We start from the raw sequence: 18,104 nt of genomic DNA, 5'->3' as shown, positions 1-18,104 counted from the left end.
GCTTAATGGAACATCAGATTTCTGTGCTCGTTTGCTTATTGTCAGTTCTGCTGATCTACTTTCCATTATTTTGTTTTGTCTAATGTCTTACAGTTCTGATAATTATAGTTTTCTACCATAGTTAGCAGCCTAGTATAACCAAGCCCTGCTCCTCCCTACTTGCCGTTCTTGACATTTAATTTCTCTAAGTGAATTTTTAAAAAATATTTTTCAATTTTTCTAAAGTGTCTTTTAATTGTTGTTGAGTCATTTCAGTCCTGTACGAATATTTGTGACCCCCTTGGGGTTTTCTTGGCAGAGAGACTGGAGTGGTCTGCCATTTCCTTCTCCAGCTCATTTTACAGATTAGGAAACTGAGGCAAATGGGATTAAGTGACTTGCCCAGAGTCACACAGCTAGTGTCTGAGACCAGCTTTGAACTCTAGAAGAAGAGTCTTCCTGACTTTTCGCCTTTTGCTCTATCCTTTTTGTGGGTACCACCTTGCTGGCCACAAACCTGCCAACAAACAATTTAATTTAATTGCTATAGACTATATCTACAGAGTAATTTGTGTAGTATCATTGTTTTTTTTACTGTATTGGAGTATCCTGACCATGAACAGTGACTATGTCTTCTTTTCTTCTGGAAAATCGTTTTGCTTGGTCACTAGTTGCATTTACATCAGTCCTATGCATTTATTTCAGTCTTGGTAGATTAACTCCTGGATATTTAATGCATTTATTGTCATTTTAAGTGGTATTTAATTTCCTACCTCTTCCTTCTGTTTTGTGTTAGTAACACCCAGAAAAACTAAAGATTTTTTTTTTATTTAAAGCAATCAGGGTTAAGTAACTTGCTCAAGGTTACACGGCCAGTTATTTCTGGGTGTGGTGCTGAGTATCTGAGCCCGGATTTGATCCCCAGGTCATCCCAACACTGGAGCCAGTGCTGCTACTTGCTGAGCCACCTGGTCGCCCCTAAGCAATTGGGGTTAAGTAACTTGCTCAAGGTTACACGGCCAGGTGTTTCTGGGTGGGTGCTAAGTGTTGGAGCCCGGATTCGATCTCCAGGTCATCCCAACACTGGGGCTGGTGCTCTTACTCACTGAGCCACCTGGCCTCCCCTAAAACTAAAGATTTTTGTGATTTATTTTGTATCCCCTGACACTATTGTCTTTATTCATTTTGTTGTTGAATGTCTATGGCTCAGCAAATAAACTTGGGCTGATCCGGAAGTCACAATGGCATAGGGAGACTAGCTGGGCTAGGGTAGCTAAAGAATCTGGGTCTTTGAGCTTCAGTTAGATCATCACTAAATGAAGAATTTTGGTCTTGATTAGAGGAAGGAGGTTCCCTTGACTGCCTGTGGCCAGCCAGCAGAGAGTATGTTCTGGGATTAATAGTCAGGGTAAATAATATTTTGTAGGTATTACTATAGCCTGTTTACTAATAGATTAGCAGACATATTTGCATCAATGTTTATTAGTGACATTGGTCTTTAGTTTTGTTTTTTACCTGGGGCGCTCATGCATGGATTGTTTTATTTCCATTTCTGAGACTAGATTGTTAAATATCAGCTTTTTCTGATTTTGTTTCCTTGGGTATTTGTATTTTCATATTCATCCATTTTCTTTAAGTGTTCAGTTTTGTTGGCCTGTCATTAGGCATGGTAAGAACATTATCAAAATTATTAAATACCATTTAAAATGACAATAAAAGTTCTTTAGTCTCCACTTAGGTCTTTTCCCCTTGCACCCATTTTCCTTACTGATTATAAATTTTATTGTGTTGTCAGATGTTTTTCTGCATTTCTTTATGAGTTCTTTCTACCTGAGCAGTAACCAATTTTGGTTCAGAAACTATGTAATACTGAAAAAGAAACTGCATAGGATTCCCATTCCCAAGTCACCAAATGTCTAGCATATCTAGCCTTTCTACTGTTCTGTTCAAAACTTATCATTTCTTCCATTTGACTTTGGCTTAAACAAGTCTGGGAGAAGCACATGGAATCCCTCCCCCCCCCCCATTATTATCTTCATGTGTTCCTGTAATCCAGTCCTTAGGTGCTGGCTGCTTGGGGCATATCTAGTTAATACTGACATGTTTCCTTATCAGAGGTTCCTTTGGGCATCATGCAGTCTCCTTGACTCTGTCTCTCTTGAAAATGCTGCCTTGTTTGAGATCGTGATTACCACTCCTGCCTTTTGGGATTAACTGAGCCACAAAAAATCATACCGCAACACCTTCTTTTAACTTGGTGTAACTATTATATGAGTGTGTAGATATGTATGTACATATATGTATAGTATGTATTTATGTGTGTGCATATACGATTTATATATAGTAGATTGTTGGATTTTGTCTAATATCTTTTGCCACCCTCTTTCCTTCTAAGGATGAGTTTATTCTGTTCATATCTATAGTTATAATTATGTTTTTTTTTCTTTCCATTACATTCGGTTAGAATAGATTCTTTTTAAAAAATCAATACTGGGGATTTCAATTGTTTCAAACAATCTGATCCCAGGCCCTCTCAGCCTAGACACAAATCACTGATCTGGCCTCCCCTCTCTTTTTTGTTTAGGTGATCAACCCATAAGTATTCTGAGAGCTGGAAGGCATCTCAGAGGACAACCTCCTGATTTTACAGAAAAAGAAACAGACCTACAGCATGTAAGTGACCAGTGGAGTGAGGATTTGAACCCAGGTCTGCTGGCTTCCAGTACTGTGCCACACAGCTGCCCTAGCAGTTGTTTTCAGACCTTATTTATTGTGTTTCTCTTGCTATAATTTCTTCTTTTCTCTCTATCCTTTTGTGCCTGGCCCCGATAAGGGGCAGATTTCTAGAGATCCCTCCCTGCTTCCAGCTTTCCTTTTGAATAACTTTCCGCTTCAGCCCTTTGTGATCAGTTTCGCCCTCACCCACCTTTTTCTAGGCCCAAAGTGCACAGCTCTGGGAGGTAGGTGCTATTACTATTCCCATATTACAGATGGGAAAACTGAAAGTCACCGAGGTACCCAAAGCCAGGCAAGTATTGTCTAGTTTTCCTGTTTCTAGCACTCTGTGCCTTGCACTAGACTGCCTGAGTCTTCAAGAACTCTACCCTACCCCGTCAAGACGTTATTCAGAAGTCCTCAGTTCTGTTACCCCTTAGGTCTTCATGAGACAAACTCATGCTTCTTCAATCTCATGCTTGTAAAATGGAATTTTTTAACCCCAATGCTGACTATTGATCCTGGCTAGTTTTCACCTGATCAGCATCTGGCCAGTGTTCTGGCCTGTCAAGATCTTTGGGAATCTGGGCTCTGGCATCCAGGACATTCGCTATTCTTGCTAGCTTGGTGCCGTCTGATAAGCATGGTATTTATGCCATTATCCAAGTCATTCCAGTGTTAACCAACAGAGTTCCAACCACAGACTCTAGGAGCACTTCACCTAAGACATTTGGGAGTCTGGCCATTTAGTCAGTTCCAAATTCTCCCAAGTTTATAATTTTCCAGTCACACTAATGTCTACCCACAACTCCTTGCCTTTTCTACCAGAATAAAACGAGAGATTACCCAACACTGGAGTAAAACTGAATATGTATTGCACCCATTTCTGGTTTTCTACTTTACTCAGTTTGTGCCTTTCAAAGACAAATGGATGAATTCATTCTCATTTTTTCTGATGAGATTTCATGTTCTATGTATGTTCTATGATTGCACAAATCGTTGCTTTTTGTAGCAGATTTAAAGTATTAGGATGCAAGACCATCGTCGTTGGTCCCCAGCCAGGGGCAGACAGTACAGTAGGGGAGGGGATATCCTGTGCCCACGTGACTGTGAGCTCTTCTGCTGAATCTCTCTAATTTGAGAGCATTTTGTTCTCCAAGTGCAACTCAGAAATTATGAGTATTTGCTGCACTAACATCTACTTAAAATGCTGTTCTGAATATTTTGAGTCGTGTTACACATGGGCAGTTGTGGGCAACACACATCTGTAGTTTGGGGATTGGCATAATGGACAGAAAGCTGGCCTTGAAGCCAGAAAGACCAGAATTTAAGTTTTGCCTCTATGTGATGGCCAAGTCTTATCTACCTCTGAGTACTCAAGGCAGATAAGACTCTTAAGTTGCAAAGGAGGTGCCAACCTGCATTGATAGAGGCAATTTCTTTCTGTGAGAGCTCCCTATAACACCAGTGAAACCATAGCTGCAGTCCCTGGCCCCTTTCCTTATCTAGTCCAAATTACCACCACTACTAGCTAGAACTACTCTACAGCTAAATGGAAGGTCTGGAGTCAGGAGAACCTGGGTTCTAACGTGACCTCAGACACTTACTAGCTGTGTGACTCTGGGCACATCACTTAACCCTTTTTGCCTCACTTTCCTCCTCTATAAAATGAGCTAGAGGAGGAAATGGCCAAACACTTCAGTATCTTTGCCCAAAAAAACCCCAAATAGGGTCATGAAGAGTTGGACATGACTGAAACTCAACACCAAAAGCACTACTACAGTGACTGATTACTAGGTTCTGTTTTCAATTGTTTCTACAGTTACCCATGGTGCACAGGGGTAGCATTTGCCAGTATTTGCTCTGCTTGTTCATGCTGGTGTGTGATAGGTACCAGACATGCTGATCCAATCATCAACATAGTTTCATTGATTTCTAAACTGTTAGAGTCAGGAAAGACCTTGGAGGTCATCTGTGCTAAGCTGTCATGTAACAGATGGGCAGACTGAGGCTCAGACAGGTGACTCAATTGATTCTGCTCCAACATTCTATGATTTGAATTGGATGGAAAATGATGATGTGTTAAGTCAGAATAAAGCCCACCTTGCTTGGACTCCATTCTCCTTGCCTGCATGAACTTGAAAGAGTGAGAGCCTTGCAAAGCAGGTTCATTCAGCCCACAGAGAAGCTCCCTGATTCAGCAGCTCCAAGCTGCCATTTTTTCTTTTGTCCATTTGAACTCATTCTGCCAACAATCAAAAGATGCCCTTAGAGAATGGGCCCATGTGCTCACAAACATGGAAGTGGACTCAAAGCCTGGTTTCCAAAGCCTTTATTTAACTTGTGTACACATACATAGTACTCCATCTTAGAGTGCAACTACCTCTACATCTTGCCCATGTTAAGGCCCAATGCTACTTTATGTCAAACAAAATGCCAAATGGTCTGGCCCACATGTTTCAGCTGGACCCAAGGCTATGGCAGAGCAGCCCCTAATGATGGAGCAGGATCTGAAATGGATTTCTGTTTTAAAGAACAAGTGAACTTGGAGTGAACAAGCCCTCCACTGCTACAGGGCACCCAAAGAGGAAAGAACAGCAGAGCTACTGTCAGAAAGCAGGAAGCTGTTTTCCTCTTCTGTCTCCTCTCTCATCGACAGCTTTTCTAGTAAAGGAACATGAAGAGAGAGCCCACAGGAATTTTGTTCCTCAGGGTTTATGTATACACACAACAGTAATGGATTACTGAAACTGTAGTATAAAGTGGAAAGTCTATGTTAGCAAACTATTGGAAGAAAAATCACTATCTCTGGCAAAAAAAAAAATACATTAAGCAACTCCTGGCTTTGTATTATCATAGCTGTGAACATTTAAATAAGTGTGACGGTTCTGTTCTCAGTTGTGGTAACAGCAAAATCCACTTTGATGGAGAATCTCTCACTGGGGACAAATTTAGTCTGTGGAGGAGAAGGAGAAATATGTTCTATTAGTCCTTGTGATTTAACAGTTGTAAACACTACCCAAATGCCCACAGAACCTGGCCACCTAAGCAGAAGAAGGGAGAGGGTAAAGGGAGGTGACCAGATCATGCCAGAGAAGAGCTCTGGAAGACGTGGAGGGAGTCTTGGGTTAAGAGTTAAACCTCTCCTTTCCAATCATGGTCACTGCTTGGCCTCTTGCTAAGGCAGCAGCATTGAAAGTCCCCAGTAGAAAAAGTGCATCAACCTGCCTCTGGCCTTCCAGTGGGGTAGTCCGACAGCCCTCCACCCCAGGCAGGCCTTTGTCTCCTAACCTCCTCCCTCCCCTAGTTAGGGAGCAGCACAAACTCTGCTTATTGCACCCCCTCCCCACTCTTCGAAAACCCCTCTGTCTTTTCAGACGCAGCTTAAAGAAATGCAAAGCTAAGGACAAGCAGGGAGCTGCAATTTTCCCGAACCTTACAGGGCTGGGAGTGGACCCAGAGCAATGAAGCCTTCATGCCACCAGTAAAGCAGGCCTTGGAGCACATTTATGTGTGTTTGCTCCCTACTAAACTTGGGTGCTCAGTAACACTGCCTAGAAAATCATTTGAATGACTTGAAAAACAGAAGCCTTCCTTTGTCTGCTAGAAAATGAATCCAGTAGCTGCGAAGATGGTTTTTTTCTTCAAGTGGGGGTACCCCAGATATTTTGGAGAGCCATGAATCCAGCCATTCCTTCAGCTTCCTCTTGGAAACTTAAAATGAAGCAGAGCATTCTGGGAACATCTGCACATCCATACACACATCCCATTCTTCCAGCCCCTCAAGAACTTTCCATGGCTCCCCAGTTCAAGTTTAAATTCCTTCCTTTTGGCCCTTTCACCATCTGGCCCCTGTAATGGGAATGCAAATTTGGAAGATCTTCCCTGCCCCTAGGCTAAAGTGCACCTGAAGCCTGGGGTGGGAGGCTTGTTTTTCAGTAGATACTTTTTGATTGGCCAGTGGGTCCAAAAGGTTGTTACATTCTCTGAGCCAGGAGAAGGCTATATAAGCCCTGATGTGAGGCTTTGTTTTGGGGCTCACTTTGAGAAGTGTTCTGTGATTTGATCTGTATTCTGGGAAGCCGTTGTCCAGGGCCCCCCCGGCTTTGAAAAACCCAGATGTGGAAACCCAGATGTTGACTGGGTATGGATGTAATGGTTGGACAGTTTGGAAATCTGTCTACTTGATCTGTTTCTGTCTTGATAATTCTGCCTGTATACTTTGAAGTTCGGGGTGCTGACCTTTTTCCCCTGAACAAGGTAAACGATATATGTCTGACTGATTAAAGTAAGCTTGTTAACCCATTTTGAGTTGCTTTCCTTTGACAAAGCAGATCCAAGAACCAGTGCTGGCAGCAAACCCTGAGGACGCTTGGGGTACTTGCTGCTACAGCCCCAAAGTGCCCAAGCATATGTCCTAAATGGCACCCCATCATGAACCCTCACTTGCAGCCAGGCTAGTCCCTCAAACATGCCTGCTAATCTCCACGCCTTTGCTTGTATTGTTCATTCATGAGACCTTTCCCGACAGCATCAGATATCAGTGCTCTCTTCCCTCCTCAAACTCCATGAACTGTCTGAACCATTCCCGAAGCTCATGGCCTATCGGGTAGCAGAGGAGTAGATCTATTTCCCCTGCTAGATCAGGCAGCTAGGAGGGTGCCACAGTGTACGAGTGCAGGGCCTGGACTAAAAAATATCCAAGTGCAAACTGACCTCAGAGACTGACTGAATAGCTATGTGACCCTGGGCAAGTCACTTCACTGTGGCCTCAATTTTCTTGTCTGTAAAACGGGAGCATCTACTGTGAGGATTACATGAGATCATATTTGCGAAGCACTTAACCTAGATCCTGGCTTGCATAGTAGACTTCAAGTGCCACAAAGGCAGGACCCATGGGCTCCTTATTTTAACTGCATCAGCTGGGGATCACACAATGCATTGTAGTTTAAAAAATTCTTGAGGGGCGGCTAGGTGGTGCAGTGAATAGAGCACCAGCTCTGGAGTAAGGAGGACCCGAGTTCAAATTCGGCCCCAGACTTACTCACCGTGACCTTGGGCAAGTCACTTAACCCCAATTGCTCTGCACTCCCCCCCTCCAAAAAGCAACCAAAGAAAAAAAACTTGAAATACACATCTCATTTAAGTCTTCTCAGAAAAGTGAAATACAAGGCAAAAATCTAGTTAACTGGAGATTCTGGCTAGTTGAGGTTTTGCTGTATTATTTGATACGAGTACATCTTGTAAAATCCAAGTAGAACCTGAAATGAACATGGCATTTTTACTTGGCACCTTGTAAACAAGCTCTGTGAGTAATTTTGTCTGCCATACCTGATTGGCAACATCCTGGAAATTGTATCTCAGGGGGATCTCTTTGGGCTGAAACTTCTCAGGCTTAGGCGAGTTACTTTCATCTTTTTGAAATGAAGTTTCCCCAAAGGTTCTTTTGAACCTGTCAATTAAAAATACATATGGAAAGCTGTAAATGACACTTAACGTGCACTAAATCACTGCTGCTTCCTTTTAGAGACCATATCTCTGTGCCCCCAGCACTAGCTCAAAGTTGAGATGCTTCTATACTGGCTGATTAATTGACTGTGCAGCCTGAGGCATGTCCCTTCCCCTCTCTGGGCTGTGTAGTGTCCTCTATAAAGTAAAGGGGTTGGATCAGATGGTCTTGAAGGTCCTTTCCAGTACTAGACTTCCAAGGAGCCAATTCATGAATCTGGGCATCTAGCAGCTGTGTCTGATTGGGGCTGGGAGTAGGGTGGGGAGGTAGAGATGAAAGGGATCAGGAAGAAATGTGGTTTTTCCACAGGACTTTTTCAGGTACCCCCTTTCTTCCTTCACCCGATCAGCAGGGCTGGGGTATATAATGGAGCTGTCCTCCCACTCCCTCCACCCCTACCTAGAGCAAGCTGGATCACCTAGAGGGAATTGGGGGTGGGGAAGAGCCATTTTGAGCATCAACATTCACTGAAGTGGAGAAAATGGACTCAAATGAATCCCCCAAGATGCCCCTGAATCTATGACCACATGAAAATCAAAGTGGAGGAGAGGGTGAATGGAAGATGTAGGTGACTACATATTGAAGACAAACACATTGCTACACACACACACACACACACACACACACACACACGGCGAGAACTGTTTACTTACTCCTTATTTTGGCCCACTTGAAGATTGGTAATAGAAACTGTAAGGACTGATCCGGGTTTCATCTGGACTTGGTGCCTGCCAGAAAAGCTATATATATATACACACATATACAGACATTTAGCCCCTTCTCTCCCTTCCCCACCATGAATTAGATGGATGAACCCCACCCTGGATCACAGTCACCTGCTTTGGCTTGGAGATTTCTCCTCATCTGTCCGTACATTTTGTGGTGATATCTGCAGGAAAGATCAGACTTCTGAGTCAAAAGGAGCCTTGAAGGCCATCTCATCCAATCTGTAGTTGCCTGACACTCCTTCCTCCAACATCCCTGACAAGTGGGCCTCCTATGCCCTCCAGTGAAGGAGGAGGGCCTGCCCCTCCTAAGGTGGCCCAGCCCATTTGGGGCCAGCTGGCTCTCATGGTTAAAAAATTATTGCAGAAATAAAGCCTGAGTGTGACTCTGACCTCACTGCTCCTAGCCCTGGGCCCAGGCCCAGTCTAGACATGGTCATCTGGACCTGATTTGGTCTCGGTCATTCTTTTTCCCTCCATTTTGCTGCCTATTACCCAAGTAACACAGGACTGTGGTGGAAAAGGAACCATTTGGAGGCCAATCCACACAGGATGATGGAAAACATTTGCTGTGCTGGGATACACACCAATGTCAGGCTTGTAGATTTAGAACTGGCACACAGCTCTTAGGTAGCAGAACTGAGATTTTTAGGCCTTCTTCCCATCCTGATGCCAGGAGACAGATTTTAAGGAAATAATATTTGTGTCAAAAAGAAATGATGCTGAAATTGGCCACTTGAAGAAAGCAGGCCCGTGAAGGCCAACAGTGAAGCTGAGGTTACAGGCACTCACCTCCTGGTTCTGGTTCACTTGGTTCTCCCTTTGTTCCTTCTGCTTCATTGCCCTGTTTAGTACAAAAGACTTGATGTTAATTGTAAACAGAGACATCTCACAGGAAATGAAATCATGAGTTTGTAATGACTTATGAAGAATGGATTTTTCAGCCTGAGTCTGACCATATGATTTAAAATATGACCCCAAAAGACACTGAGAGAAAGCCAGAGAAGCCCATGTGAGCAAATGAGCCTTGGTTTGGGGGTGCAAACGTGGCCGGGTCAAAGGAGACATGAAAGCTTCCTGACTGAAGTCTGAGGAGACCTAAGCGGGAAGTTTCCCAGTTTTCCCAACAACCAGACTGAAACAGTGCTCAACACTGATGATGACAGGCAGGCTGTCTCCTATGAACAGATGAGAAGTGATGAAGAAACTGCTGCTGTCCAGGCCGAAGTGAGACTCCTACCAAAGGCAGCTGGGCTGGAGGCCTCTGGAGGGTTGAGGAGACAACAAGGGGAAGATCTAGCGGCCACCTAGGACAACCAGCCGTCTAGGCCTCTGTCATCAGAGGGCCCAGGCCACGAGGTTTGTTCGTAGTAGAGTTCTTCCAAGGGACTTTCAGCCTCATATCTTGCCATGGGTCAGGTTGTATAAATCCAAAGATGCTCTGGAAGATTCATTGTAATGCTTGTTATGGTTTTCTAGGTTTGTGTTTGTGAAAATAATATTCTAGAGGCAATGGGTATGGAAAAGAGAAGAGGAGAGTAAAGGGAAGGGGAGGGAGGGGAAGGGAGGCGAGGAGAGGGAGGGGAAGGGGAGGGGAAGGGACAGAGGAGAGTGGGAGGAAAGAGGAAAGGGTAGGGGAAAGGAGGAGAGGAGAATGGGATAATAGAAGGGAAGAGAGATGAGAGGAAAGGAGGGGAGGGGAGGAGAGTGGGAGGAGACAGACAGACACATATACAAGGTCCCATCATCATTCCACAATCTCCCTGGGAATGTTTCTCCAGCTCTCCCTGAGAGCCCATACTGGCTCAGTGATGGCAGTGTCTGCTTGTGCTTCTCAGTGAGCAGTCTCAATGTCCTGCTTTGTCCCTCACTGCTGGTGGGAAGTTGGCCTGAAGTAGCTACTTTGTTTGGGAACCCTGAACTGAGTAAGTTGTCTGTGTTTTACGCTTGATGTATTATTCATGAGCATTTGGGGGACTTAAAAGGGAAATGTCCTCCAAGTCCTAAACAAAGGTTCCCCTCTCCCTGAGCTCATTAGAGTGATGAGGGATCCCCCTTGCCAGGTCCCTGCATACATAATACCTCCTTAGCATTCTTAACTTTGGGTTCCCTATGAGTTATCCAGTAATAGTCATTCATTAACCTACTATTAAAGTGTTCCTGAAAGCCTTATTCTCAGTGTGGAGGCAAGCCCAGGATCTTTGAGGCTGTAGCAGCATCCACCAGCTCTCAGCAGTGGGCTTGGCCAAGGTGGAAAGGGCTGAGGATCAGCACAGCGATGGAGGAGGCCATGTGCCTGATGCCTGAGGACTGGCTAGGCTAAGCTCAGAGCAACTTAGTAAAAGGTTAGCCACAGGGGGATGACCTTTTAGGCCCCAGCATTTCTTAAATACCAACTGTATTTAAAACCTGATTCTGAGAAGGAGAGTAGAGGCTTCACCAGACATCAGGGATGGTGTCTGTGGTGCCAAAAAAAAAAGTTAGGAGGCCCTGAGCTACTGAGTCAAAGGAGGACTGTAATCTCCATCAGTGGAAGGAGTACTTATACAGATAATGTAATAGATCCTTAAAATGCTGAAATAATTTTTTTTTATTTTTCTGGAGGGGAAAAGGCAGAGCAATTGGGGTTAAGTGACTTGCCCAAGGTCACACAGCTAGTAAGTGTCAGGTGTTTGAGGTTGGATTTGAACTCAGGTTTTCCTGACTCCAGGGCTGGTGCTCTATTCACTGTACCACCTAGCTGCCCCTGAAATAATTTTTTACCCACACAAATGGTATTCAGCTAGGCTGAAGAGATACCATTATAGAATTATGAAATGTTCCAGCTAGAAGGGGGGTTGGGGGGGAGGGTCATCTACTTCAACCCTTTGACTTTACTTCATACAGAGATAAGGGAACGGAGGCCAGGTCTTTCGATCAAATCCACATGTCTAGAATTAGAGCCAAGGTCTCTTGACTCCCAGACCAGACCCAAAAGGACAAAAAAAAATGTACAGGAGGGAAAGATAAATTGGATTTTTTTATATTCATAGGCAATGAACATTATTTAGGAAATGCAGACCAAAATTCAAATTTTATTAAATTGTTTGGTCTTCCTAAATTATTTTTCTTTTTGGGGGGAGAGGGGGAGCTAAATTTAATTATCTGGATGATTTTTTTTAGTTCTTAGAGTCAGGCCTTTGAGCTAAGGCAGGAGCAGGCCAACCAGGCAACAGCCTAAGGATCTGCAAAACTTGAAGGGGGGAAGGGAGAGAGTACCCAAAAGGCAAATTGAAGAAGGCGGCTCCAAAGACAAACTATTTCCTAACAACCAGCATTGGTAGAGGGGGACCATAAGAGAGAGTTTAATAATGAGACTCGAAGGCCTGGGAGATGGGGGTGGGCCAATCTACTTTTCAAGGACTGATTAGAACAATCAATGTTATATACATACTACGTCCAAGGTCTGGTGCTGTCTTGCTAAAGAAGACACAAAAATAAATTTTAGACTCTTCCTGCCCTCAAGGAGCTTACAATTTAGTAGAGAAAAGAAGAGACATAGACAAATAACTCTAATAGAAAATGAAAAGTGAATAAGCATCTAAAAGAGACACTTAGACAATGTTATGAGAGAGTCCAAGAAAAAAAGACTGTTTCCAGGTTGAGAAGAATTGTGTCAGCAATGTGGGCTCTCCTGCTTCCAGCTGACTTCGAGAGAACAAGTTTACAGAGGCAGCTGCACAATCTTGCCCCAAAGCATAGCCGATCTTTTATAATAGCCTTAATCCCTTAAAACTTCTCATGTTGGAAAGGAGGGAGAATCTAGCCATTATGGGCAGCCGGCTCCAGCATCTCTCCCCACCCCGACACTGATATCAGCTCTAGTCTATAGTAATATAGTAATGATTTCTTTCTAGTCCTGTTTCTGACTTCTTCAGTATGGAAACTTCCATCTGCAAACACAGCTCCATTAGACTTCAGGATTATCAGAGGCTCCTAGATTAGAGCTGGTGGCCATCTCAGGGGGCAGCTAGTTTAGCCTTGTCATTCTAGGGATAAAAGAAGGGAAGCCTGGGGAGGGGCAGGGACTTGCTCCTAGTTCAACACTGAGATGTGCCATGACTTATGCTCATGGTTTGAGGCAGATACCAAGGTCAGCCCTCTCCACCACCATGCTGCTTCTAGTCTACTCAATGACAAAAAGAAGCATCTTGCTGCCATGGAGTTGCCACTTGGACCCAGCTGTCACTAAAGGAATATGGTGAGCGCTTCTGAAATGTACCAGCCTCTATTTTTACCTTTCTGCATTAATTGGCAATGATTTGTTCTCTGGTCCCAGCGTCAGCTGTCTTCCCAATCTCTCAGGCTGGCTGCCTGGGTTCTTGAACTGCCTGGCTGTTGATTCGCTGTTGCTGTTCTCCTGGAAAGAAACCCATTTGACAAAACAATTTAAGCGCTCCCCCACTGCCCCGTGATTTCACTTGGGTGTGGCTTTATTTGGCTCCCCAAGCCCCTGATTTGTCTATGCTTGGGGTGATACCAAAGGGACAACTCTAGTGAACTCATTTTTTAAGAACAAAGACAAAAAACGTATCCAGTGCTTTGAGGCTTTGGCACACACATCACTATATGTAGCAAATTTTAGTGAAATTAAAAATATAGATAAAAGTCTAAACTAGTACCTTTGTGAATCTGGTTAAATGCCAAAGTCCCATGGTGAGTGCTGTTCTCAGGCCCTGATTCAAGGGCTTCATCGTAAGGAACAGAAAATCAGGAGGGACCTTGAGGTTAACTAGGCCAACCCAAAGCAATATGGCTTGTGAACATCCTCCTCCTCACAGCACTTATATGTCACTTTAAGGTTTGCAAAGCACTTTACATGTGTTACATCATATGACCTTCACGATAACCCTGTGATGCAGGCACTACTATTATTATCCTAATTTTACAGATGAAGAAACTGAAGAAGAGACAAGTCACAAAGCTAGTAAATGTCTGAGGCTGGATCTGACTTATGTCTTTCCAACTCCAAGTCCAGATAAGGAAACACTTCCTACTAAGGTGGGTCCTTATCCCCTCTGTAACTTCTAGTCTGAGAAAACAGCCTGGAGCACTTGGTGATGAAGTGACTTGTTCAGGGTCACACAGCCAGCTTGCGGCAGAGGCAAGACTTGAACTCCTGTCTTGTGACTCTGCAGCACCCCCTCCTCTGTCCATGTCCTCAACTGCCTCTCTAATGCCCCAAAGCCCCCAAATCATCACTCAAACTGTGTCCTACTGATTTCCAGGGGAAAAAAATCTTGAAAAACATAAAGCTAATTTGTTAAGACTCAAAAATGTTTACAAACTAAGCACTTGTTCATTTTTTTTGGTGAAATAATTATGCTTGACCTTCCTGATAGTGCTGCGACTCAACATACTTGCTCACAGGGGTTCTTTTATAAAAAGAATCTCAGACATTTGAGCTATCAGACAACCACAAGCTTGAAAACTATATAAAGCTATCATCAAGGCAGAAGAGGTATGAATGACTTTTGGTATACCTGGCCCCAGAGGAGGGTAGGCCCAGGAGCAGCCACAGGGGGCAGCTGCAGAGAGAGGCCAAGTTCACCTCACTGGGAGGAAATGGTTTTGTCCCAAAGTGGAACAGGCTTCCTGAAGAGGCCAAGAGGACTTTACTAGCAGCCTTTGAATGATGGATGACCCCTTGCTGAAGAGTAAATGAGATTATAAAGAGTTTTGCAAACCTTCATGCATTATAAAAATATTAGCTATCTTCCTCCTCCTCATCATCTTATAAAGGAATTCTTGTTCAGGCCCAGCTGGCCCCAGAGGTTTCACCCAGTTTGGAGATTCTGAGTCTGGTGTGGGGCTCTCTGTTTATTCTTGTCTGGAGGTGGGCTCACAATATGACATGGGGCCTGAAGGGGCTGCCCAGGTATCTATCACTCTGAAATCTCTGTCACTTGTGGGCCCCAGTCAAACAGGGCTGAACATGAAATCCATTTTCCTGAGAAGTCTGCCAACCGAAGACTTAAGACAGTATAGCAAAAGGAAACATGGAACGGCTCTATAGGGCACCCCATCAAAAGAGCATTTAGCAGGACTTCCTGATTTCTATTTGTAGCAGTGCCCGAGTATCAGATGGACAATGTAACAACAACAAAGGTACAGAAGTCAAATCAATAATCCAGCATCTAATTGCTGGGACTGCCTTGGGCATGCCTGGGGTCAGAAAGATGCTAAATCCCAGTCTAGTCTCTACCCTTCATAGGTGGGGGGCGATCTAGGAAGAAATCAGGTACATTTACAGAACATTTGGGAGTCACCCAATATTGATTGCTGCTTTACCTCAGAAGCTGCATTGTTTCTGTCAAATCGCCTGGTGATAGAATGAAATGCCGATGGCTTAGAGGAATTCCAAATGGATCTTCTGTAATTATTCTGGCGTCCAAACCACTTCCTACATCGCTGGGGTCCTAGGAACATAATGACCAACTGTATGTATCAGGCACTAAGTCAGCACGGCTCCCAGCAGGATTTTGCTATGCTCTCAGGCTCCGGAAGTCATCTACTGGGCTTGGCAAAAGGTCTAATCTGTCTTTCCAGCAAATTCTTCCCAGCAGCCCTCTGATCAAGCTCACCACTGCTGCTGGGCAGGAGAGCTTCAGCCTGACATCCTGCTGAAAGCAACTGCAATGGAGAGTGCCTAGCCTTCCTGCCAATTGAAGGGAATCTGACATACTGTACCCAGAGAGGACCATGAGGGACCAGAAATAGGACGCCAGGCACCGGCTTAAAATAGATTCCGTCTCCTAGAAACACCCAATTTATAAGGGATAAACTAAAGGCTAAAGCGAGGGCATGGAAATCAGAAGAGGACAGCGAGTCCTGGAAATGCCATTCAGGTTCGTTATCTGCAGCCAGTGAAGCAGAGAACAAGTCTGCAGATCAATGGAGGGGGGAGGGGAAGGACAGAAGGAGGAGGTGGAAGGATGGAGTGAGGGAAAAGGGGGAAAGGGGAGGGAAGGGGGAAGTGCAGACCTGGGACTTCATTGGCGCAGGGAGTTTCTGGTGAGGGAACCCCACCTACCAATGCAGATTGGCACCTTCCTGGCAACTTTTAATCTAACTAAGTCACCCCTTTGGGATTTGAACCCAGGTCTTCCTGCAGATCACAGAAGGGAATAAATCCACTTTGGGCAGGATTATATGAATATTTCAGGTAAAGGGAAAATGTTTGGGCTGAATCAGCAGAATAATGATCCCAATCACACGTTTCTCTTCAAGTGAGCAGGAACAGCTGTTTAGACTATCTCCTTTGTTTACTTCATTTACTTCTGCTCCTCTCTAAGAAGATTCCTTTTGGGGGGTACTGGGAACATCTGAGGGAGAGATTCTAATACAGACCCTCAGGGAAGGGTTTCACAAGTCAAAAGTCTCAGGTACTTTCTGACCCTCTGTGCAGAGTCCTGAGAAGATCCTCATTTCCTAAAACTACTCTTCCTCCATAGTGATACCCAGTAAATGCCTATGAAAAGGTAAGCACCAAGCTCATTGACAGGGCTGGACCTAAGCATCAACTCCTGCCAATAGAAATAAGCATTTTTTGTAGCTTCTCTCGAGTCTGATGATGACCCGATAGCAGTAAGTTCTCTTCAACAGTACTGTGGGATTGCCTACTGGACCATGAAGTTGGACTTGCCAAGAAGTACAAACAGGCCCTAAACAATAGTTCAGACCAGGCCCAACATGCCCGATGAAGGCGATGACAAGAAAAGCAGCTGGAGCTACATTTTTCATTTCACCCAAGGTGGGTGACAAGGTCAACAACCATCGCCAAGACTAATAAACTAAGCCATGACCCAAGTTCCCAGACATGCTGCCCACACTTGGAACCATTCAGCAAGGCCACCTGAAGTGATTCAGATTGCTTTTACAATTCGCTAAGGTTAGGTAGTGAGTCTATCATAAAATAACAGTTTCGAGACTAACCATTGAAAAATCCAGATTTCTGGTCATAAGTCTGGTTTCTGTTTCTGGCAAACTGTCTCCTTCCATCTCGGTCTGCTTGGCCCTGGGCCTGTCCCTTCTTCTGGAGCTTTATGATGTCATCTGGAAAGGGAAACACAGACATGAGTGTCAACTGGGCACACTACTGCAAACAGATGCAAAGGACTGATGAGTGGTAGCACCAGAAATGTTATTCTACTGGTAAAAAAAAAATTAAAGGAAGGCAAATTGATAGTAACTTCACATATACAGGTTTGTACCTCAAGAGAAGCAGCATGGACATTAAGGTGCTAATGAAATGTTATTGCAGCTGTGCGGGGAAAGTGAGACTGCCACATGTTCACCAGCTGGCTCTCCTTACCAGCTTTCAGACTTTTATGTCAGTGGGCAGCAGCATAGGGGTAGCCACAGGGCCTAGTCTTAAAGCATCCTGCTGTATATTCTCTACCCCACCCCATTCCCCCTCATTGCCTGCCACTATTTCATACCTACAGTTCCACCAATATAAATTAATTACCCTAGGTGTCAACGATTTTGTCCTCAAGAAGCCCTTATTTGAGACAAATACCACAAGTGGACACAAAGAATCTTCCCTTGAATTTCTTTGGTTAATACTGTACTCAGACATCCAGTTAAGAGAGCAAGGCCTAGGCACCTGAGGACAGGCAGAGGCTGCCAAGAGCTCTCTCTGGGGAAGAAGTCTGGAAGGCAGGACCATTGAGTGTCCATGGCACAATTGTGCTCAGACCCCTAAAAGAAACTCCCCAGGCATTTAGCTCTCTTGTCACCCTGAAATATTCAGTGTACTGGATTTGGAGTGAGACCTGCCTCCAAATCCCAGCTCTTACTAGCTGTGTGACCCTGAGTAAGTCACTAACCTCTCTGAGCCCTCTTCTGCCAAATGAACAGGTTGGGATGGATGACCTCAGATCCTATGATCAGAGTTTCCAAATTCTAGCCTTTACTGAGTACATCCTGAGAATACTTCATGAAGCCTCTGTTCTATCAGGCCCTTGGCACTCAAAACAATGCTTTGTAGCATCATCTATAGCCTGGTTCTTTCCATTACCTGAGTTGGGAAACTGTTGTTACCAACACTTCCCTGCCCTTTCCCTTTTTCCCATCTTCTGGGTTCCACCCTCTCCAACCCACTTCACTTCTCGAATCTGCACTCTCTATCAGGG

General features: G+C 44.4%; 1 protein-coding gene across 2 annotated transcripts; it reads right to left on the bottom strand.

Moving 5' to 3' along the window:
- Positions 1-5,011: 5,011 nt before the first annotated feature.
- Positions 5,012-15,654, bottom strand: LOC138143886 (uncharacterized). 2 transcript variants are annotated; one of them, XM_069065169.1, is made up of 7 exons: positions 15,259-15,654; positions 13,206-13,327; positions 9,721-9,772; positions 9,040-9,092; positions 8,857-8,943; positions 8,026-8,146; positions 5,012-5,650 (listed from the first exon to the last, which is right to left on the bottom strand). In XM_069065169.1, the coding sequence occupies exons 1-7, from the start codon at positions 15,394-15,396 to the stop codon at positions 5,564-5,566; spliced, it is 660 nt and encodes a 219-aa protein (XP_068921270.1). In that variant the 5' UTR covers positions 15,397-15,654; the 3' UTR covers positions 5,012-5,563. The 2 variants fall into 2 exon arrangements, with proteins under 2 accessions (XP_068921270.1, XP_068921271.1); XM_069065170.1 differs by having other exon boundaries at positions 8,857-8,931.
- Positions 15,655-18,104: the final 2,450 nt, after the last annotated feature.

The sequence above is a fragment of the Petaurus breviceps genome, unplaced genomic scaffold, assembly GCF_028583685.1.
Source record: "Petaurus breviceps papuanus isolate PSGF00001 unplaced genomic scaffold, PetGlider_PUasm1.0 90681, whole genome shotgun sequence".
NCBI lineage: Eukaryota > Metazoa > Chordata > Mammalia > Diprotodontia > Petauridae > Petaurus > Petaurus breviceps.
This window is presented reverse-complemented; position numbering and strand designations above follow the sequence as displayed.

What these genes read in the sequence shown, in the direction of transcription:
- LOC138143886 (XM_069065169.1), bottom strand. Translation starts at nt 15,396, where the DNA reads ATGTTCCTAGGACCCCAGCGATGTAGGAAGTGGTTTGGACGCCAGAAT. An exon ending in CAAGTGGGCCAAAATAAGGA is followed by an intron (nt 8,147 to 8,856) that starts GTAAGTAAACAG and finishes TTTAATTGACAG; the next exon opens with GTTCAAAAGAACCTTTGGGG. An exon ending in TCCAGGATGTTGCCAATCAG is followed by an intron (nt 5,651 to 8,025) that starts GTATGGCAGACA and finishes TCTCCTCCACAG; the next exon opens with ACTAAATTTGTCCCCAGTGA.